Source organism: Brachycentrus maculatus, unplaced genomic scaffold (assembly GCF_059751285.1).
Source record: "Brachycentrus maculatus isolate JH-2025_06_01 unplaced genomic scaffold, ASM5975128v1 h1tg000110l, whole genome shotgun sequence".
Lineage (NCBI taxonomy): Eukaryota > Metazoa > Arthropoda > Insecta > Trichoptera > Brachycentridae > Brachycentrus > Brachycentrus maculatus.
In genome coordinates, this window is record NW_028280863.1 from 738,029 (window position 1) to 762,250 (window position 24,222).

The 24,222-nt window shown below is 39.3% G+C and overlaps 1 protein-coding gene across 13 annotated transcripts in view; it reads right to left on the minus strand.

Annotated features, from left to right (window-relative positions):
- Positions 1-24,222, minus strand: part of Tlk (Tousled-like kinase) — a 58,060-nt gene that overhangs the window by 15,664 nt on the left and 18,174 nt on the right. The window contains exons 1-3 of one of the 13 annotated variants that reach the window (XM_088259134.1): positions 16,658-16,912; positions 11,182-11,329; positions 10,039-10,124 (exon numbers count right to left, since the gene is read on the minus strand). The exons of 1 other annotated variant lie outside the window; for it this stretch is intronic. In XM_088259134.1, coding sequence (XP_088115260.1) covers positions 10,039-10,124; positions 11,182-11,197 — 102 coding nt within the window. In that variant the 5' untranslated portion in view covers positions 11,198-11,329; positions 16,658-16,912. Of the gene's footprint in view, positions 1-2,569; positions 7,734-10,038; positions 10,125-11,181; positions 11,330-13,686; positions 14,237-16,494; positions 16,913-24,222 lie in introns of those variants that run through there. 11 more of the 13 variants (XM_088259133.1, XM_088259127.1, XM_088259132.1 and 8 more) reach the window with 11 other exon arrangements.

The window sequence follows — 24,222 nt, forward strand, 5'->3', positions numbered from 1 at the left end:
ATACTAAAACACTACGAACTTAATAAAATTTAAATTCAAAATTTAAAAGCCAATTTTTTTAAATTTTTGTTTTGTAGACAGTGTTTTAGTATTAATCAGTCTTGAAAAAGAAGCGGTAAGCCTTGAAACCGGAAGATATTATAATTAAGTTATAATAAAATATTTTTAGTGATTTTATAATGATTTATAATAATGCCTTTAGACTTTTAGATATAAGTCATAATTTAAGATTTTATGACGGTAAGAGGTGTTTGAATTGATATCAATCGTCAAATTTTAGTTCAGAAAATGAAAGTGAAAACAAGTGATACTGAAATGGTTGAAATTCTAGATTTTAAAGAATTTAGAAGAATATAGAATTCATATAGAAGACAGATTGTAAAATATCACATATTGTAAAATCCACATACTAAAGGGTCCGCCAAATAACTTTTTTTTTTTGAAAACAGGGCGCAAAACATCGAGTGTAGCTTCGGCTGTGTGGCACGTAGCGCCGTCCTGTTGAAACCAAATGTTGCCAATATCCTCCTCTTCAATTTTTGTGAACAAAAATCCGTTCAACATGGCCCGATAACGATCGCCATTGACTGTAACGGCCACTCCTTGCTCATTTTCAAAGAAAAATGGCCCAATTATGCCTCTGGACCAAAATCCGCACCAAACAGTGACTCGTTTTGGGTGTACCGGCTTTTCAATGTATGCGTGCGGGTTTTCTGTGCCCCAAATACGACAATTTTGCTTGTTTACATACCCGCCAAGATCAAAATGAGCTTCATCCGAAAAGATGATTTTTTTTGGCAAAATCGGCATCTTCTGTAAGTCGATCGCAGGCCCACTCAGCGAAGCGAAAACGCATTGGATGGTCAGTTGGCTTCAACTCCTGAACCAATTGGACTTTGTATGGCGTTATACCAAGGTCTTTATGCAAAATTCGTCTCAATGATGTCTCCGAAATGTTCAATTGTTGAGAACGACGGTGAATTGATGTTGATGGCGCTTCACGCACACTTTCTGCCACAACATCGATATTCTCGGGTGTACGCACTGTTTTTGGCTTTTCACGCTTTGGTTTATCGATGAGGATGCCAGTTTCTTTCACTTTTTTCACAAGATAACGAACATACGGAGCTGACGGTGCTTCTCTTCTTCCAAAAACCGTACGCAATTTTCGCACACATTCTGCAACATTACCATGATTTTCAAAGTAATGTCGCAATATTTCCCAGCGTTGTTCAAGCGTATACACAACCATATTCGCTCAGCGGAAGGATAAAACTAATTATCTGTCAAATCAGACATGAGCTAAGTGTTACCATTCACGAAATAAGCACTAGTTGAAAAAAAAAACTTTAGATGGCGGACCCTATATATATCTCCCGAATCCAACAATAGAAGGCAAAAACCCAAAACAAATAATTTTATTCGATTTATTATGGTTTCCGAAATCAAAGCTCTGTAGGAATCTCTCTCAAGAAATATTTATTATAAATATAAATTTTCAAATGAATCGCAGGATGAAATTGTTTAATGTTAATGAATGTAACTATTCATGCCCTATTCTCTGTTCATTCTCTAGTAAAACAGCATTTTTTAGTCGTTAGTTTAATTTTACATGTTTCGAGCTGTTAACATAATATTTCCGGAACCACAAAAAACTAAATCATAACGACGGAATTTAATCATATTTTATATGATATCAATGAACGAGTTTGTTTGCTCATATATATTGAACATAGCTTTCATTTGTAAAAATAAATCCCACGCCTGTCGCTTTATTAATAGAAATAAAGAGGATATTTTCAGAGCGCGGCCAATAGAAGCCGTACGATGAAAAAGCGTCGCGGCGAAAGTTAGCGTAGGAAAAAGAAAAGATTTCCCGAAGAAGTTAAAGCGGGCGACGCGCGAAGGCGGATCGCTCGAAAATCAATGGGGCCTTCGGGCGGGCGGGACTGGGTCATCCGAACGGCGGCACCGGTGGCGGGGGGCGCGGGGCGCGCGGCCCCGAGCGGACCTTGCAATGCCACACACTCACGAGGGGCCATCGCTCCGCCGCCGCCCCTCTCACCCGCGCCGAGGCGGCAACGTCGCCGATCAGCTGGCGCGCTGTTGCCGCCCTCCGCCACCCACCTGCCGCTACCCGCTCCGCCATTCCAGTGCGGGCTCCGGCGCGGAGCGGACGTGCTCGGTTTCGCCGACTCGCGTATTCCGTTACGACTTCCGATTTGAATATGCGACGAGTTTATGAATGCGGGTCCTTTGCAGCGATGTTCCGTCGATAGTGTCTGTCATTCGGCCGAGATTTGCGGCGGGACTCGCCCGCGGGCGCAGCCGCGGCTGTCAGCGGGCGCCGGGAGCGGAAGATGGCGAAGGTCCTCGCACCGGTGTTCCGAGTTTCGTGTCTGTTCATCGGCTCGGCACATTCCGATTACTAGAAAGTTTCGTTCGGTGCGACGAGGTGCTGCACGGATAGTGTGCCGAGTATCGATCCGGCAGAAAGAAGGAACGAGTGAATGTAAGCCGTGTCAAATAAAACAAGTGCGAAAAGATAATTTTTGGAGAAGTTCCTTACCTCGTTCGGTCGTTTTTCAGGATGGGAAATAATGTATCCATATCAATAACAAACACATACTACACTATGTTGCGAAAATTGTGCGTTGTTTTCATTTTATTAAATAACGAATGCCGACACCACTTTTTTTTCCGATTTCACATTTTCACGTTACAAAAGTAAATCACAAAACGTAAAAATTAATTAAATGACATGACGCCGGAGGGTAAAACGACAAGAAAACCGTAACACGCGTTATCCGTCAGCGACTGAAGGTTCGGCCGAGTGTCGAGAAAGGAGTCGCACTGCCGGCGGCGGCAGGGAGGGTGCAGGGCGTACGGAACAACACATGGCGGCCCAGACACGGGATACGGGCGCGAGTCCTGGCTTCTGGGGGACGCCGGGACCCCTGCGACCCGCGCCTGCAGCGCGATAGCGCCGCCAAGACAATAGCCTCCGATAGATCTAGAGTTCGTCGAATAGTATCAACAATGTAGGTATTTAGTAATCCGCAACAGCGTCTGTACGTCGGAGGCCGGGTCATAAAAACGATGTTTCGTAAATAATCGCCGAGAACGTGTCAAAACGCCGCCGATTGGCAGTCTAGTATTCCGCCACGAATGGATGAAAGTTTCCCCGCATCAGGTATCGGGCAGACAGGGCCCGGTAGATCTGGCACCGTCGCGCCTTGCGGTTGTGAACCCCGACAGCGATACCGTTCATTGCCAGCGGTGTGTATATCAATCCGCGAACTATTCTGTTTTACTTTTATGCGGTCTTTCCAGTTTGTTTTACGAGCGCATTAATACACGCGCATAATACTAACATATACATACGTACGTGCAGTGCCTGCGTTCGTTACTTCTCGCATAATTTTAACATAATTCGTGCTCTTTGCTTATTTTAGTTGGTAAGCTTATCTCTCACACGATTTTTTTTTAAATTCACAATAAGTTGATAAGATAACGATTATTATTCGGGTATTTAACTCGAGGTAGATCTGAAATTATGCATAAACAAACAATGCTTCGTTGATTTTTTGATATTACAGCGTACTTCAGTATCGTTTGTCAAATACAATACGTAACTAGAATACTATATGTAACTAGCTCGATTTTCTCTTTTCCAAGTATTAAAAATATTTTTAAATAAAAATATACAATAAAATTTCCTAAAATATTTTTAAAGAATGTGACTTACGACGCTTTTTTTTCTTTATACGAAATCCAGTCATATACTGGGAAATAAGTATAGGTACAATATTCATTCAATTTGATTGAATAAATACCACAGTATTATTTTTTTAAATCTTCTTACGTAATACTCTGTATAATGATACTTATTATATTGTAGACACGGCTATGCCAATTATTTTTTGTTAGTTCGTATACTGAATATTTAAAAGCGTAATAACAAACCAAAAAAATGTGATTAGTGAATATGTTTATCATATTTGTATAAAAAAACAATATGAAGGTTAACCTTTTTTGCAAGTGTAAACGAAAAACCAGCTGAACGATATTGATATTTGTCCGGGCTTAGTCTATAAGAGAGTACGAGCATTGAAATTTAACGGAGGTCCATTTCAAAAACACTTTGTTGTATCCGTGCATCCATATAAAATATGTACAATAAATCGATAATTCCACTTGATTGGCAAAATAAAATGTTTTTACTCTGTCCCATAGACTAAGTCCGAGTGGAGTTAGACACTGTACGGATTAAGACGACTCAATGTAATAAACATGTCCTTATCTCTCAACTCGGTGAACACTCTTCAAAGTTATTTCGACGTTTGTATATGTATGTGTACACGAAAAGAGACATAAACGCATTATGAATGTAAATTTTCCAATGTGCAGGTACTTCACGCGATATTAAAATAAAACATTGCGCCACACTCGTTATACATACATACACAACTATTAATGCGAGTGTATTCTCGGAATGTAAGTTACCGAGTCCGTACTCATACGTGCGTTGTTTTTGACGAGGCTAAACTTTGTACGCCGAGTAGCATCGAGTTGTCCGGATACGTTGTATAATATGTACATTGGAAGGAACGCACTGACAAAAGTGTCTTGTATATCAACATTGGGAAGATTGATTTAATGAGCTGTGTCGATCGAGACTAAAATAGCCACACGGAGCTAATTTGGAGTCATCCGGCGCGTTGTGTTCATAGTTCATAGTCACAGTGTTAACTCGGAGAATGGCTGACTTAAAATTATATCGGGGAAAAGAAAAATATAATATTGTACGAATGATAAAAATGTTTGGATAGAAACACAATCATGAGAATACACCCTAATATTAATTTGATCAATAAGCGAGGGGATAAGTAATAATCGATAACATGTATGCATTACTGATGTTTTGATTATATTTCAAATTCGTGTGGCGTGTGAGAGATGGAAGCCTAGAGAATGAGGGCGTTATGTTATTGATTTCATTTATATTACTTTTAATTTGACTTGCTGATTTGTATTCTAAACAAATTCAATCGAAATGATCTAATTAGTATAATTTACATTTAAAGCAATAAAACTGTGATTTTCCATTTCATAATTGCAATATAATTTTGTTTTAAAATCACTATAAATATTTTATTGTAAGTTAATTATGTCTACCGGTTTCAAAGCTGTCCGCTTCTTTTTCAGTCTTGAAAAAGAAGCTGTCAGCTTTGAAACCAGTAGACATTATAATAAGTTATAATACAATATTTATAGCGATTTCAAAACAAAGTTATATTTTAAGTGTGACCTAATTAGTATCCATCCGACTGTCAAGTCACTAACTCACTGAAGACTTTGAGGCTTTTTTTTACATACGAGAATCGATATAATTGTTCGCAAATACGAACGACGGTTTACCCAACCGATGTGTTTACATGGTGGTTGTTTTTGAGTTTTGTGGTCACAGTCCGCAACTGAAACTGGTGAACTTTACACGAAATAGAAGGCTGGTGAAGTTAAACGGTCTATGTTCTGTCTCCTTCGGTCGGTGTGTCTGAAGAGTGTGGTGGTCGACTTAGAGTAGGTTTGCTGCCGATGTACATGTTACATTCTTAGCTACACTTTGTGTCGATATAGGCTATTGCACTCGGCTCGTCCACCGTTCACATCGCGGCGTATTGATAGCGAGCAGCGAGGAACTCGCGCATTCCAAGGGCGTAATTCATCGCCATCACGATTTTCTCTTTCCAAACGATATTCAAACTTGCTCTTAATCCATTTACGTATTTTACTATTAATACTAGACTCCAATATGAACTGTAGTCTTCAAAATATTTCACTAACTGATCGCTCACTCCTTTCAAGAACGTCATAAATCAAAATACTTGATTTTTCAGGAGAGCGTTTTTAATGTTAAATATTATAATTATATTACAATGTATGAAAAATAAATATGAAGCCACTTTTTGAACTTTTTACTGTGCAACAGATCTTTTTAGGTAAAAGCTGAAGGTTTTTTCTCCATTTGAAAAATATTTAGTATATTTAAAAAACAATTAAACAATACCTTTTCTTCAAAATGCAAAAACAAGACTTTCTGCCCTGTAGCGGGTAAATATTAAGTTAAAAATATGCCGCTTTTGCTGGGATATAGTACATTTTCTGGGCATTCCGAAAACATGTACAACTGAAAATTGTCGATTTTTGATTTATGACGTTCTTGAAAGGAGTGAGCGTGATATTATTTATCGAACGATTTCAGATACAAACTCGGATGAACGTATATGATTCGTGATAGGAAATAAGCTTTTTAGTTTATGTATTAATTGTTAAATCAAACACAGATTTTTTGAGTCTGTTAAGTTGTATTTTATTGTTAAAAAAACACATAAAAATTAATATTGTGACAATTGTTCGCTGGCCATAAGTTTGATGGAACAATTAATACATAAATTAAAATTGAGTTCTACAAATTCAACGCCAAATCAATAAATAAAAAAATAGCTTTAAAGTTATTAGAATTTTCGCGACAATGCAAAAAAAATAAAGTAAATCACATAAGTTATTTTTAAGTCACAACATTCACTACACGAAAACATGAAAATGTCACCGACAACTATGACATTTGAATCGAAACTTTTACGATTATGTAAAAAAAAAGGTAAATTAATGACAAATAGAAAATTTCCGTTTTTAGTTATTGTACAATTTCAGACAATCAAATTCAACATGGGAATCATGAAAATGTCACGAAACAACAATGACATCATTTATTATTTATTGATAGCATAATATAGCGTGAATTGATACTCGTATATTACATTCGTAGTTATATTTCTGACTGACTAATGTGTGTGAGTAAACCAATCTATTGTATTATTCGATGGCGTTGACGGCTGATATAAAAAGTACACATCATTTGATTAGTAGCCGAAAGGGCGAGGAGAAAATGACCCATTCGCGGATGCGAGGTGGCGAGCCGAGGATCCGAGCGCATCGGGAGCCGGCAACGCTGCGCCGCACGGTGGTCATACATCATATGCAGAGTGCATAGCACATACCAAAATTGAAAAATGAACTTAGGTTTCTTGAATGTTTTTCGCAGATACTTTGTGGCACATTTTATAAACTTTATAAAATGAAACAACTTTCTTTTAACCACTTTTTTATTATTAGCACACTTTTTAACCTACCGGTTTCCACAAGAAACTTGTCATCATCAGGATGAAAAATGAACTAAGGATTTTCTTTACTATTTGTATCGGTTATTTTTTTACGTAACGATACAAGTCAAAATAGAGATGATGACTTTAACAAGGTAAAGTTTGCATTCACTTTTTAAATTAGTATTAAAAAGGGCATTTATTTTACGAAGGGTTGTAACTGCCGTAGTATTTTGCCTTACCTAGTATGTTACCAATGCACTATGAACCGATGTTAACCTATTCTCCTGCAAAGTAGCCGAACGAAATAAAAAAAACTCAATAACTTCTTCTTCTTTTTGGACTAAGTCCTGTCATTCTCGGGTATGTCCTGGGAGGTGGAAGACCAGCTATCCTTCCACCGTTTAGGTGGTCTTCTTGACAGCAACATAAGCGGGATCAGACCCCCAGGAAGACTCAATAACTAAATAAATAAATAAATAAAAGACTCGTTTTTTTTATTATTTTTTATCTATCATTTTCATATCCTCATTCACAACTGTGTAAGCGCCCTTGAGGTTTATACGAAAATGATGCTATATGAATTATCCGAAATTATTATTAACTTCCCTGTGTATGTTGAAATATCAATAAATCGTAAAAAAAGTATTTAATGTTTTTATTATTTCATGACTGGTTTAAACTGAAGGGCTTTAACTATGAGATGACAAATCATCAGTAAAACGAGCAAAATGTGTCATTTTTTTGTTATTTTTTTTCAAAGGCAAATCGAAGGATACTTTAGATTTCTTTTTTTTTTCATTTATACGAGTGTATTGAAAGCTGTCCCACCGCATTCCCAGATCTGATACAGAAGCATCTAGGCTACCTGACAGACCTTCTCTTGCAAAGCAATTATACGAGTATACATACAAAATATATACGAGTGTATATTCGAAAATAATATCGAGAAAACCAAAGTTTAATTTAGAAAGAGCGCATGCATATGAAGCCGAATCCAGACCACTGTGCGCTGCGGCAATCGGACATCTTCGCGAGTGGAAAATTTTGCCCGAGCTCACCCTATTGATCGCGGAAACTGCGAGACTTGCTGCCTGCTGCATATCGCTTTGGCAGGACGGACGGCATTGTTAACCAGAATAAAACTGCAGACGGCGAAACGCTTTCTATAGCTGCTTACTAGGTACATGTATGTTGTGTTCGATGCTCAGGTCGATACGTGAAGCCGAATCACGCAGCGTCGGATTCGAGTCGGGTGGAAAGGACATTTTGTGAATATTTTACCTGCCGGTTAACACGCATATTTTATGGTGTATATGAATTCCCAATATAGCCATCGCACTCGGTTGGTTAAAATAAACCTCAAACAATAAGTCACGCCCTAACGATACACACATCGCATGACGGCTGAAAATTTTTCGACATCAGAAAATAATAACGAAAACCAAACAACGCCCCCGAACAGCGAGTTCGGTTATGTTTAAATTTAGGTGTTCGCAGTCTCGTACTTACGTACTTCGACACGAAAATGTGAATTCTTATTCGCGTATTTTGCATATTCCAAGATGTAAATAATATCATTTTACTAATAAAAAAAAAACTGTTTTCAAAAAGCTTATAATTTGAATATGACATTGAAACTAAGCAATTAGAATAAACTTGACATCGTTGTAATTATTATTACTGTGTTAAGATTCCGGTATGATGAGGTTATCTATAAAAAATATAGCATTCAGCCATTCTTCGGCGTTTGTGTTCAAATCGACCCGACGACACGAGTACTCAAAAACTGGTTAGTTCGGTACATTTTCCTACCATAATGCACACCTGAATAAGAATGTAATACCACTCGACCGACCCGTCTAGTGTTTCTACTTGTTCTAACTACACATACATACAAACTATTATCATTTTTTACTGCAAAATAATTGGATGTATAATACTAAAACATTGCGTCACGTGAGTAGGTACAATATACCTTTATGTACAAGCTACACTAATACACAGCTCTACCATTATAATTATTTCATAATACGGAAAATGTTATTTGGTATCCGCAGATAGCGAACTAAAAATAAATAACATAATAGATAAAGAGATCCAGTTTCAAAGTACGGATTTGTTGTTCATCGTATAAAATATGCTCGCCTGGGAGTTGGCACGCGACATGTGCTCGAATGGAGCCTTACCTGCGCATCCTGTAGGAGGTAATGAATGAATAACCGACACTTTAGCATTAGCCCCGAATACTGTAAACGCAGTTTGTTACCTGCCAGCACCTGCAGCGAGCGAACAAAGGATGTTCGGGACCTTCGGTGCTTCAAACCTCCAAACGAAACGTTTAAATCGCAAGAAAGTCACGAGAGGGATACGTGTATACTTATACTTGCGTACGTATCGGGTAAAATTGCGTGCGTATTCTAAAACAAATTCGATCGAGACTGCTGGGTTAATATTGCTTTACAAGAGTAAACGTGCAATGAAGTGATTCAGTGATAAGACATTCGCATATTATGCAGTAACGAAGGAATACACAGTTCTAAAATAAAACAGATACTGGTGTTGGATACATAAATATCCGGTTTACCACAAATTAGCTCAAATTGATGATGGCAACATTAAAATAAAATACACGGGCCAATATATTTATATATATTTTGTATCCATTGTACATACTTCATTCCTCAACGTGTCTAAGAAAGTGAAAAATACATAAAAATGCGTCCTTTTTAAGTTTGTATCTTTTATAGGTCATTTTTAGGACGAGAAATGAATGCGATACGGATTTGTGTATGTATGTATGTGAACATGTAATGAGTTAATCACACGACGAGATGGATGTGTTGATGTGTTTACATGAAGGGAGTCTGACCTTGGCTCCGAGGAAGCGCGCCTCCAGCAACTCCTGCTTGCGGGGGTCGATCGCCGCCTGGAAGTGCTCCATCTTGACGCCAGCGCCTGCAACCAACATTTACTATGGTCAAGTGCCGAACTCAAATGGTGTCATAGCGGTTGCCTCGCGGGATGACTGCGTGTCGTACATTTACACATATAATGTACACAAATCGGGCTTCGATCGATTATTTGCTCAAAAATGAGAGTAATTTTGGTGATCCAAATGTATCTACACAAAGACCTCGAGCTTAAGATAACACCGCTAATAAAATATGACACTACGTGACCTCATTTCGGAGGTAAATAATAACACATCGCGCATTGGACGAAACAGTGTGGGATTGAGGAAAAGCATCGGGGGAAAATATCGAAGGAATGTTAGGGGAAAGCATTAGTCATTCCTGTCTGAGGTCTGCACTCTGGAGCCGTGCGTCAGGCGGACAAGTGATGTCCCTAAATGTACACTACTTTCTCGACGCGCTTGCCGCCCGTCGTATGTCCTCGGCCGCCCACCCGGCGACTCCAGTCGCTGGAAAATCGTGTCGAAAGGGAACCTCAACGGATTGTAGGACGATATTGTACAAATAGCCAGCATAATGTTTGTGAGATCATAATACCACAAAAACAGCGAGATTTGTCACGTCACTCTGTTTATGTATTATTTATACGGGAGTGCGTATATAACACGATCAATGACATCATATAGTATAGGTATTAAGCATTTTAATACATAGTATAAAAATATTATAAATTTATTCCAAATAAAACCGCAATCCATAATGATAAGGACTCACCCTTCACACACACTAGACTTTTGCGTGCAATAAAATAGCATTAAAATGTTAGTACCTACCTACTATAAAATATGTTTGCACGGTGTTATTAACATGTATTATGTACTCGATACATTATGTGGGACATTAGACGAGTTTGCACTTCTCGTATTTCAAATACAACCTTGAAACATATCTACGTCATCGACTCAGACGATCGTAAAAACTGGGGACACGGTCAATAGTGAACAAAAAAGGTCCATCGGTACAACATGCAATAATATTAGCAAATATCTCGAGTCGAGATGGGAAACATAACAAAACACGAATATCACAGAACAGCTTACCTTTTATAATAGTCATTGTCACACTGGTATTTGGAATTCAACTAACGGATATATTTTTGCACAATTTTAAACAAACTAGACCGGCACCACAGCGCATATTTAGAAAAGTTACAACACAGAGACATCTGAAGGTTTCAACGAAAGCGAGCTATGTGGATACAAACAAACGAGAGATGGAGTCATGTAAATAAATGATTATTATTCCGAGTTTACTGTACGTGGGCAGCTATCAACCGATCGAGAAAACACCTACGGAATGATACGCTATCGCCGTCCGCTGACATCCCGTCTCTCTCTAAGAGCGCGAATGGACTGCTAACTGCCAGTTAGGTATGCTATTTTCCATTGTATACATACACATACGTACGGATCGGATATATACACGCGCTTAAATACGCGTTCGACGAATCGAAAATAAGCTCGGAATTAAATTTAGATTGTCGACATTACATACGCTATCTGTAGAAATGCAGCGCAACATTCGAAACGAATTCATTTACGATAGTCTCGCAGCGTGGCAGCGTGGCAACGTCGATGTCTCGATAGATGCAGTAATCGGTCGTTTCTCCGGTTTCTAGCCTCAGTTGATACTGTTTGAGTGATTCCGATTATTTTGTTTAAAGCGGTTGAGGTCAGGTAATATGAAGAGATATTTGGGGTCAGGCGGTGAGGCGAGGTGCACAAACCGGCCGGCGCGCGGCGGCTGCGGGAGCCGGGAGCCGCCCGCGCGCCGTGACGCCGCGTGACGAGGACGTTGTAATATTATAAATAGCGGAAAATGTACACCAAAACGTGGCAAACGTGGGTAAGCTGCAGTAACAGAATGCCGTCTCAGGGCGAGTGAGTACTCTGGCACCAAATAATGGAATTATTCAGCATCGTCGTCTGCTGTAACGCCTGATGAACCAAGTGATACACGCAAATTCGCTAGAAAACACCGCTTACTTACTATGCTTCCCTATCAGCTGAATACGAGTACGTTGGGGAAAGTCGGAATATTAAATACAGAAATTGCATTCCGTTCCCTATCCACATTCATTCAATCATCAATTATTATTAATTTATAATAATAAATAATTAAAAAAAAAACAAAAACCACCAGCCATGGTCCGTTTTTAAATAATTAAATTCTCATCACTTCCTAGTCTCTCGTAAGTTTAATTGATTACATTAAATTTCAATCAGACATGACAACAAATGCCTTTATTTCGTTCTCTAAATAAATTTCTCCTGCAAAATGGTAAAAATTGAGCGTCAATATATCATTGAGCAATAAAAGGTATATAAATACACATTTCACAGGGCGCTTATATATACATTTTTTTAAATGACACATGAATAATCTGAATAATGTTTATGACTTGACACCGGATATACCACTTCCGTAATGTTTCATTCTCTCGTCTCAGATGCCATTTTGTTTTAGTGTAAGAGCTATGCTTATAATAATAAATAAAAATAACTGATAAGAAATAAAAATAAAAATAAAAATTTAATTAATAAATAAAAATAAGAAACAGCTACTACCCCCTCTTCAACCTTCAACGTCCCAAGAACCCAACTCAAAAAAATTAGAATTAGCTTCACATACGGTGTTTGAAAATGATGCGGAATGCATCGAAACACGTGTCACAGTAGATTTTAAGAAATAGTGGTATTTACTAAGTAAAACATTAATTAAAAATGTGTAAAATATTTTAAAAACTTGTATATATAGTTATAGCTAGCTTGGGAGTTAAATAACCCGACTTATTATTTTATTTAAACAAAAACTCAATCTCCAGTTCGTAAATGCAGTTAATTGGTGGTAAGTAGTGCTCGGTACAATTTCAATATGTCTTCACTGAGCCGGAAAGACGCTCACAAAGATAATAAACGAGACCGGAATTTGCTTGCTGTATGAAAATAGTTGCATTCAAAAACATATGTTATCCCAAACAAAACTTTGAATTTCCTGCAGCAATAGTTTGTAAAACGAAGAAACGGGGGATTTAAAAAGAAACGTGGCAAGGACTATTATATCGACCGAAAGGGTATGGAGAGATTGGAAAACCTTCACCAACAATTATGTCGGTGAGAATCAAAATATTAGGGTTTAGTGAGAAGTAGTGACAGATATTTATTGGGAGGAAAAACCTTCCGCATCTTTGAAATAATAAAGCCTTACATAGTTTTCAACCAGTATTTGCTCGAATCCTGAAACTGCTCGCTAAAATATTCACTTGACCAATGAAAACGTTAAGGAATTTTTATGTAAATAAACACGATGAATTGACATATTTTGACATCCGTAGTCTAGTGTTAAGTACGATTTTCGTGCATCCTAACCACTGGGTTTGATTCCCGGATCGGTTAACGCGAAACCGTATTTTTTTTCAATCGTATAATTGAATTATTTTATCAGATAACAGTTCGCTATTGACGACGTTTCTTTAAGAAGCCGTGTATAGTTATTCGGGTTTACTAGGAAGGTCTCGGGATGCGTAACAGAATGGTTGTCCGTACCTCGGGGGGGCGCGTGCATGGCGGGCCGGCGGCGCAGCGCGAGGTGCATGGCGCGCGGCGCTGGCGGCGGAGGGGGCGACCATCGGCGCGGAGGGCGCTCGGCCGCGGGCAGCCCGCGCTGGCGGGCCTGCTGCCGCCGCTGGCCGCCCTCGCCGGTCACCGCCGGGCCGCCATCGCCTCCGGACGGAGCGACCGCGATGGCTGCCGCCCTGCGCCGCTGCGCGCCCTGGCCGCCGCGCCCGCCGCGCTCGAGGGCGGGCACGCTGACTCCCGTCCCGGAGGCGCGCACTCGACCCCGGGGAGCGTCTTGGCCCGACTCCGAACTCGGTCACGATTCGCGAACTACTTTACGCACCGTATGATGTCTCCCGTCCGAAGGAATGGAAAACTGAAAGCGATCATCTGGAATGACGAGGGAAGGAAGCTCAGTTTCGGGTTAGCAGCTGCCTATTCACCGGTCGATCCACTCGGCACGTTTTTATAACAATGTCGGTAGTGATGAACGGTATTATAATAGTTAGCGAACTGGCAATGCCGTAATAGCGAACAGCTTTACCAAACAAAGCGATAAAAAGTATGTATATCGGTTCCCACTTTCCCGCACACTCGTTTCGCCGATTGCGATATTTCTTTACGTACCGCCTTATACCTCAGAAGCGCATCGGCTCGGATATAAGCTATTTCGAGTTTCGTCATAGGAAGGAAGACTAGCGGGGGAACAATCCGAAGATCGTGAGAACGCAATAGGTGGAAGCGCCGCGATTCAGACCTCTCCGTCGGGGCCTGACGGCTCAATTTTGATTGCTCGGTTCGCTTTAACTGGCTTCGCGCCGTATCGACTGTAAACAAACCAGCGTGTGAGCGGCGCGACGGGGAGTGTGGGGGTGTGTGCGGAGGACAGAGGGCGCCATCCCGCGGCGGGACGGAGAAGCGCATCAGCTGATCGGGGCGTTACGACTGACAACTAACGTACATTCACAACTCGAGCGGATGAAGCCAATATATTCATTCGAGTAAACCTTAACGACGTTTTATCACGAAAAAGCTGTATTTTCGAGACACAATTTTTAAACTCCAACATCGACGATCAAACAACATACGAAAATAAATATTATATCATAAATTATATATCACCGATACTAATAACGCCATGAAGAGAAAAAATATTTTTTTTCTTCAAAGATCTGCATTTTACATTAAGGTAAGTATATAATGAAAAAACATTTTTTTAAATTGAAAATAATGTAATTCTGAAATAAAACAATGATTCGTAAGCCATTGTGATGGATTGCCGCGGTGTTACCTTGATAGAAGCTAACAGAAAAACGACGTGAAGAAGAAAAAACACTATTGTAATTATTTTTGCGTTTGTCTACAGATAAAATATGTCAATTACTTAGTCCAGGGGGGGGGGGCGAAATATAATTGAACAAAAAATATTAAATGATAATATAAAATTTTGTTTTTTTTTTTTTTAAATATTGTTTTCCACGTGTTTTCTTTATTATGAGCACTACTGAATAAAAAAGAATCCTAAATCAAAATGATAAGAAAAAAGTATGACTATCATTCATCCTTAGTCAATAATATAAAGAATGTACACAATGAACAAATCTACCGATAAAGATGCGAAAGCCGTAGAATTGGTAATGAGGAAAGGTTATGAGAAATGAAATTTGATCAGCTATTAGTGAGCATAGTGCAGCCTACAACCAATCGAGCTCTGAGAAATGATCCAAATCACATATTGATCCATTTTGTTCCGAAGATCACGACTTAGCAGGGCGTTAGACACTCAACAGGTATCACGCCTCACGGCTGGTGTTTAATGTCATCGTTAAATTTATAAACGAACGTTAAAATGGCCATAAAAGTACTGCGGAACGTCACCATCAAAGCTCAGATTGTGTTCACAGGACACAAGTTTCTGCTTACGACAATATAATAAGAATCTCATATCAAACTACTACTACCACTGCTCCCCGGTATTTTGTATAGAATTTGCTCGATAAATGAAATACAACAAAACTACCCCAAATTTTATTTACGATAGATTATTATTATTGGCAAATTATTTACGCGACAAACGCTATCTTAATCGCGAGTGAACCCAAACAGCGACAACATATATAAATTTGAAGGAAGTTACGGACGTGCGAACGGTCGAAACCAAAACGAAATGAATCGCAGTCGGAAACCCTTTATAATAAAATAATAAGCTCCACAGCGAAGCACAATCAAATCGTTAGGGCGTTGAAAACAGCACTAAATAATGCAGCAACAACTCGGTTGCTAACTCGGGAGTGGAATCGACAAAAATATTGATCCGACGTATCACTTCACATTCGCGCTATTCCGTGCGGGATTATGTCGGAAAGGGGTTCGGAATAAGAACAAAAAGCGTCTGGAAACCGGTTCTGGTGCATCGCGGTCCGTTTAGCGGCACTTGACCGAGCTTAACGAGGTGCACACACTGCTGGACTCGCATTCCGTCATCCACAGCACTCTCCGCTCTGGCCACCTAACCCTGCCAGACCACTCTATCTAATGCATAGCTCTTCCAATCTTTATTTACTACTTATGGATATATCAGGCAAATACTTTTAACGACTTTATTGAAAATACTTGTAATATAACAATATCCTTTACAATAAAGAGCATAAAAGTACACCAGACATCACGAATTAGTGAGTCGTGGAAAAAAGTAATATAACTGGTGTAAACAAATGTTTCCACTTCTAATAAGAGGTAGCGAAATAACAGTAATGTATGCGATATTATAGAATACTTAATACGGGAATCAAATACCGTAAGTTGTTCATGCGTAATGATAGATAAACATACATTTCATGTCGAAAACTGCGATATTAAATATCGGCATAAATATCGAGCATACTTTAAGGAATCACATAAACAATTCGCGAAGCCGTATATTATGCAATCGGAATAGTTTTCATCTTTTCTTACACACAGTTTACGAAAGTACGGAACTCGCGATTTCACAACAAAATATTTTTATCCGTTCCGAAAAGATTGAGTGGCACTGGGTTACGGTTCGGATGCGCGAAACAATGTACACCGCGTCACAGATAGGCACAGTTCACTATTTGATTTCGCACGAAATCCGAATCGCCACGGAGATGTTCAAGATGCGGCGACGGTACACGACAAGTGGTGTACACAAAACGCGAGCTTCGCGGCGGGCGGACGGCGCCGCACTGTGGGTGGAGTGTGACGGGTGACGGAGAGTGTAGACCTTCCGGGGGTGGGGGGTGGGGCGTGGGGAGGCGCACGAAGAGGCGGCGGCGGCGTTTTATCAGGTGGCCGCCGACGGAGACGCGCGAAATGTTTGCAAACCGCCCGCCGCTGCAGGGTGCGCGCAAGTCGGGAAATCCGCCCGCACCCGTACGCACTGCCCACTTCCCACTTCACAGTTCCCACCCGTCGCTTTTCCAAAATTATCATTTCATTTTTATTATAAATTGCAAACCAACCCTATACAACTTTTTTCATGGAATCTCGGTTTACATTCAATAAATGTTAAAAATATGCCATCTCGTAAACTAAAATATTGTGGATAAATTTACCCTTTCACCATCTGATAGTAGAGTAATAAAATGTTAACTCTATCCAACATTACAAAGTCTGAAGTGGACACGTTTGTGTTCGTATTCTAGGGGCGTCAGCGATCGTCTTGTCAACTCACAATAGTCATCATCTCCTTGTACCTATCTCGGACCTTTGGCGGCTGCGATAGCCATTTCCTTCCTAGCCACCCACTTTCCCTCGCATGATCAATCCTCGAATTATGTTTTATGGTTCTATGGAGTATTCAAATATCATTTGATCGTCGTTTTCGTTAACGCTATTCAAATTTCATTTAATTAGGCAACAAAATATTTAGGCGTTAATTTAACGTTTTCATTCGCGTTAGGGATACGTGTGAGTCGAGTGAAGCCACTGTTCCCAAACCTATGTTATCTACAATACTATCTACTCTAGTTGTACATTTGTACTTATAATCGAAGAAACCGTCGAGGGTTTGTTGTATCGCAATACGTATTAGTGGGAAGCGGCAAGTGGCGAGTGCTGGCAACCCTGCGAGAGGTGCAAGCGGGGGTGGCTCACGGAACAGTGGCGCTGCAACGGCTGCGGGCGGAGGGCGGAGGGCGGAGGGCCGGGTGGCACCGTCGGCGGCGGGGGCGGCGCGGGGCGCGGGGGAGTGAAGGACGAACCACTCAGCCTGGGATATTCCACTCTCCACTCTCCACTCGGGCCCAAGGCGGCGACAGATCCACCCTACACCGCGGGAGCGCGCCGATCATCGAATCACTGCGGGTAATATGCCCGACCACTACTTGTTCGGGGAGAATTGAATACATATTGATTTACGGTGCTAAACTGCCGGAAACTAGTTCTCAGGGTTGCTCATTCTTCGGTCGTTTGAAACCTACCTTGAAAAAATATATGCCATTCCCAACATATAAACGGAAACGATCCTGAAAAATACACATACAAAAAGCACGTCCCTTTTTTAACAATTCATAATACCAAATACAAAGGTTTATTTTGTTTCTATTAATGAGTAAGCTATTAAGAAAAAAGTGTAGGAACATCGCGATCGATCGATCGAAGTCGGCACAACCTGTTCACGACCGCCCTCAAATTATAGTACACGCGAAGTGATGATACAAATAATTTTGTATTACCTCGCAAAAAGATATACTCCGTACGGAAACACGAGGTAAATGAAAATAGTCAAAGGCTTTAAGCATTTTTACTCGGAGGTGCGCAAAATAATAAATAGTGGCGAGCGGACGTTTTTCACGGAGGCCGATGGTAGCGCGGCGCTGCGCAGGGTGGGTAGGTACTTATTTACACGGATATATTTAGAACACCGGGAAAAGTGGAACTTATTTTGGCGCACGACTGAAAGAGTTGAAGAAAACATTTTGAAATTATATTGTTTCGGGTTGTTTATTGCAATTTTATGTGTTGTTCGCAGGTAATAAAGAAAACCATTACAAAAAGTGACTGCCCGTTTTTGTTTTATTTAAAATATAAAAATAACGATTGAATAAATAAATGATATAATTTATTGATTCGGCATTGACTTTGTGGAATGACACAGTTTTACTTTTCACCTTTATATGAAAAATCTGTTAGTTTTCGAAACTAGAAATAAAAGTCATTCGGTCAAGTGGATTTACAAGAGTTTAATTATAAAAAAAAACATAAAGAAATTGTGTATTTTCTGGGGAAAACACGATTGATGAATGCTTTAAAATTTTGTCGGGAAAATATTCGTCGGGTAGATTTAATCAAATGTCTCGGGGATTGGTGAAAAGTAAATTTCAGGATAAATAAGGTTTCAAGGCGGATCCACGCCCATGTGAGTAACGACAAACGAATATCTAGAGAGAGGTTGAATGCAGTACTGTAGACTGTAGCGAGTGCCGCGTGAGGTGAGAATGTGGCCGCGGCCGGCGGCTAGCCGGTATCGATTTCACTCGAGGATTGTGTAGGCGAAAAGCTTCAGCAGGAGTCAAATATTTACGGAACAGACATGCAACTGCGGCGCGGGTTGTGACGGGAGGGGCACAATTAGTGCGGTGGCGGGAGCGGGAGAGGGAGCGGGAGCGGGAGAGACGGAGGACCGCGAGCCCAAGTACTGAATTCCTTACGTAATGCAGGAGTAATGAACGAACGTTTTACTTTATCCATTACTGAAGTTTTATTTCAGTTGAAACATTGCTGATGTTATTTGTGATTTTTCCAGGAAATGGTTTGAAAATGAAAAATGAAAGCGTAACTAGACTTTAACAAAAAATAAGCTAAGAACCAAATTAAAAACGGCTATTTCTTATATTGTAAGTATTTTCAAGGGAATGTTTATTTTACAAAAAAAATGTACAAAATGGACACCCTTACTTATTCATCATTTGCAATGTTTTCTTAGGAGACGTAGTATAGAACTATCGATGCGGTGCGATGCTTTTATTGTCTAAGAGAATACAATAATATTTCACGATTTTTAAAAATGTAATGGTGCATAAGGCATTTCATTTTATTGATATAGGGTAACATGAGGTAAGGTGCTTTTAATTTGGTTTGCGTTTCAGGTGCCAATTCCGTGGGACGAAATTGATGCAGTAAAAATCACATTTTACTTATGGTGATTAAGCCGAGTTTGATCCCAGAACCTCATGTATTCAAATACTAAAAATGCTAAGGATGTTAGCGATATACTAAATAAAAACTACATAAATATATCAAATTGCACGTGTTTCATTAGTTTTAATATATTTCAGGAGTAAATTACTGAAATTCATGTATTGTTTTAAGATCGACAGAATTTCAAGCTGAATGTAACATATAATTGCCTGAAAATGAGAAAATAATGTATATTTTTATTATCTTGTTACTGGGGATGAGTGAAAACTGACAAAAATTTAATTTCATGGTTTACATTTCAGGACCAATAAAATGGACCCATTTACTGAATTTATTCGATACGGCTGCCAACACTGTGACTGAAACAAGTCTCAACTGCAAAGATCAATCAATAAGTACCGATAGTATCAATGAATTTCCAGACGTTGTTTTATTTGAGACACAAACAAACAAAGTTCAGTACTAGGTATTACTGGATTACGTATTATTACTTCATGCCCATTAGAGATGATAGGGATATTCTAAGGCAAATTTCTCCATTTGCACATAAAGATAAATGTATCCATGGTATACGGTATGCTTTAAGGTAGAAGAAAAACTAACTACCTACTTGTATAAATAAAAAGATTACAAAAGGAAAAGCGATATTTTAATCATTGTATTGGATTGTATTAAAATTGTTTTAAAATCGTTAACATTACTTGACTTTTTGCTGTACTTTAGCATACATACAAGTATTTTTCGGCATGCAAGTATTTATGTTCAACACAGGCTATGCCTAAAGAGCCAAAATACAGATTTTTTATATGTACATATAAAAAATTATATTGGTAAACCATACATAAATATACAGTTAGAAAAATGTTTAGCACCTCTTAACGGAAGGACTAGGAAACGCGAGAGCTTTATACCGATTAAATAATCGGCACGAGGTGATGCTATCTCCATTCACGCCGAGCTATGAAGAGGGACAGAAAACAAAATGCATTCTACTTTTAGATGCACAGTCGTAGCCAATTAAACCAATAGTACGATGCGATCGATTTATTTATCGACTGACAATTCGGAGGAACGGCAAAGAGATTCGCTTCAATGTTCGGCGGGTGACTATTATAGGATTGGGCAGAAGGCAGAGTCGGGGGAAGAAAGGGCCGGCAGGTTGACCTTCGGCGCGGCGGCAAGTGGCCGCGCGCACCCATCAATGCACTTCGCGGTCAGAAAGCTCGACTGGTTTCAACCGGGTTGAATGCGCGCGGTCACTCGATATGAATACACAGATTGTGAGGCGTTGAACAATATACTCGCGGCTAGTTTCGTTTGTAAACAACAAGAAACACGGCGCTTTATGTCGGTGTTATGGCAACGTTGTTGCCGTCTGCGAGTTGTCGCGCAGGGCAAGTAATAGATTCCAACTCTCGTATAGATGCTAAATATCATAATTAGATTGTGATTACGCTGTTTTCTAAACTATTTATAGAGTTTTACCGCTTAATACTACTTTGCAAACATAAAGATGAAAGTTGACTTGTTTATCCGCGCATTACTCCATTGCCGTAAAGCAAATATCATGCTAATCGCGAAAATCGAAAATTTATCGTACATTTTTTGTAAATAATTCGTCAAAATGTCAAATTAATTATAAACGATCCTCGTAGATTAGCAACAAAACGACAAGAATATATAGTCGTTTATATAATATCATAAAATTACTTCATTCAGAGTATCGCTCCGAGCAAATGGTGGCTGAAATTCCGAACTGAGAAGGCATACACAAATGAAATCATCGGAATGGTCTGGCGGGGTTGGGGGCAGCGGAAGTAAGTTCAGGGGGGGCGAGGGACAGGCTACAGAACGAGTCAAGAACAGAGGACCTTAAGAAGGTTTGGCGACAAAGGGATAATCGATAAACATAGGCGCGCCTGCGGAACCACGTGACTACTTCCCTCGGGAGGATGTAAGTGACTTCACATCGCCACATGATACGGGTAGGTATCTGAATATAGACAGACACAATTTCTCCTTTCAAATAAATACACGTTACAAATCGGTCTGACTCGATTGAGCATCCACATTATACTTGTACATAAATTATTCATAATGAGGAAATACATATTACGTATTAATTAGACTGTCCTGAAACCACTTTCTACACAAATATCCATAATATACTTATTCAAAAAAGAAAATCATACATAAATTAAAAGGTAACCCAAAATTTTCTTCTTTCTCAGTTGAATATCTCGACGGGAGAACGCGAGTGTGGAGTTGAAAGGGAACGCGTTGTAGCTGTTATTCCGGCCACTTAACCGCTACGAGGCGAGGAACAAAAAACCGTCTGGGAAGGGTCCGCAGGAATCTGCTACAAGGCACCGGGTAACGAGGTTACGTAAAACCAATTGTACAAGGAATGAAGGTGACGCCTCTTACCTCTTGAAAATGATTAAACGAAATGAAATTTTTACTCGAAGCTTTTAGATATATGCGGTTCGGTTTGTATGGTATACATTATTGGGTACCAAAACGAGGACGGAAAAATACATAAATATGTAAAGACTAATGGATCGAAATCAGCGTTGCACACATACTGCAAGTACAGTCACCCCGGTGCACGGAGGCCGCTCTTCCCCGCACCACCCTCCCCTAAAATCAGGTTGTACATATAGTACGTATTTTAAAAACCTGTCGGGTAACAGTATGACTATTGCCGCACATTCTCACTTATGCGCGCTGAAACGTTTTTCACTCACGGCACACGATATCCGAGCAAAGGCGGAAAGCCGGAAGACAGAGGTAAATTGGAAAATTGATTAGATTTAACATTTGTCGTCTTATACACGAGCCGTCCTAAAATAGTGTAAGAATTATTTTTATAACTATTCGTGCATAAATGAGAATCGAAGGCACAACGAGGAATTATTTTTATTGAAACGTTCTTATCGCGATCCGCCCGGTCTATATGCACAAGCTCGTGCACGATGTAAGACGTTGTGGAATGCACACAAATAGTGCGCTTGTCCTGAAAACTCAATACTTGAAACGTGAAGAGAAAAGGAGTGACAGAGCGAAAGAGAAACATTAGGGTTTATAAGCTGCGATTTTCCATGGCAGGTTTTAGATAATCATGATGAATATTAGTAATATAACAATTCATTTAAATAAAATAATAAATAAGTAATATGTGAATCTTACTGTAATAAAAATGTGTTCTTCCGAAGCATTTTGAAATAATTGTTGTGGTTCCTATTTCGTTTATGTTTGCTAATAACAGAGTACATATGGTATACACCAAGGATGTTCAACCGGTCCATCGCAAAGCAAAATTTGGTCGATACCGAAAACTCTTGCGAATTTGGAAAAAAATATATTATGTTGGTAATAACTGAATAAGTGGTATACCATTGAGCTGTTACTTATTGCACCATTACCAATGTGAATAATTTTTTACGTAAAAAAAAACGCATTTTTTGGTCTAATTGATTTCGTGTCGTTATATCCGATTAATTCAAAATCTGCAGTCATTGCATGCAACGGGTGCTCTCTGATATATGGGGATTGGTGAACAAAAAAAAATATGTATTCAAATAAAAAAAAAATATATTTCCAAATTTCATCATGGTTCGGAAGTAAGTATTTATGCAAATTTCCTTTTCTCATATGGATTACATTAAATCAAAATATCCATATAGCCATTACGATAAATGCAAGCGCTTTGCAACTTCGGTTGCTAGCCCAAACTTGGTTGATGACCAAATTATTTGCAGATTGCCAACGAAACATAATGTTACAAAATTAATAATATTTCGCATTAAAAGTGAACATTTTTATGTTTGAAGAAGAGTAAAAAGAGCCCTTATAATATTTTCTTATGGGAATCATGTTAAGAGTCGATCGCGATAAAACTTAAGAAAAGTAGCTCCCAGCGCATAAAAGGTTGGGTACCCTCGGTATACGCTAATAAGAGGCCTTCTCGAGTCTGTATTGATCCCGGGCGGTATACGCCTAATGTTAATGTAGGTAACCAGCGTTGAAGGGGGATAAAAATAAATACATAGGAAATGTATAGTAGGAAAGGAACCATTTATGTCATTTATGTTATTTTCTTTCCCAGCATGAAACTAATTCATGTGTTTTCTTCATATTAAACGATTAGGTCATATTAATTTATGTACCCACAGTATGTAGCGTAAGATACCGATTATCGGGGTTTTCGATTATCCGGAGAGGACAAAATTAATTTTGAAAAATTAAGAAGAAAAAAAGAAATTTATACGTAAAAGCTTTCAAGCAACATACTTATTTTCAGTTAACACATAGGAATACTCGAGTCTGTGGTCTCGTGGTTTGTGTTGTGAAGTGTCAGTG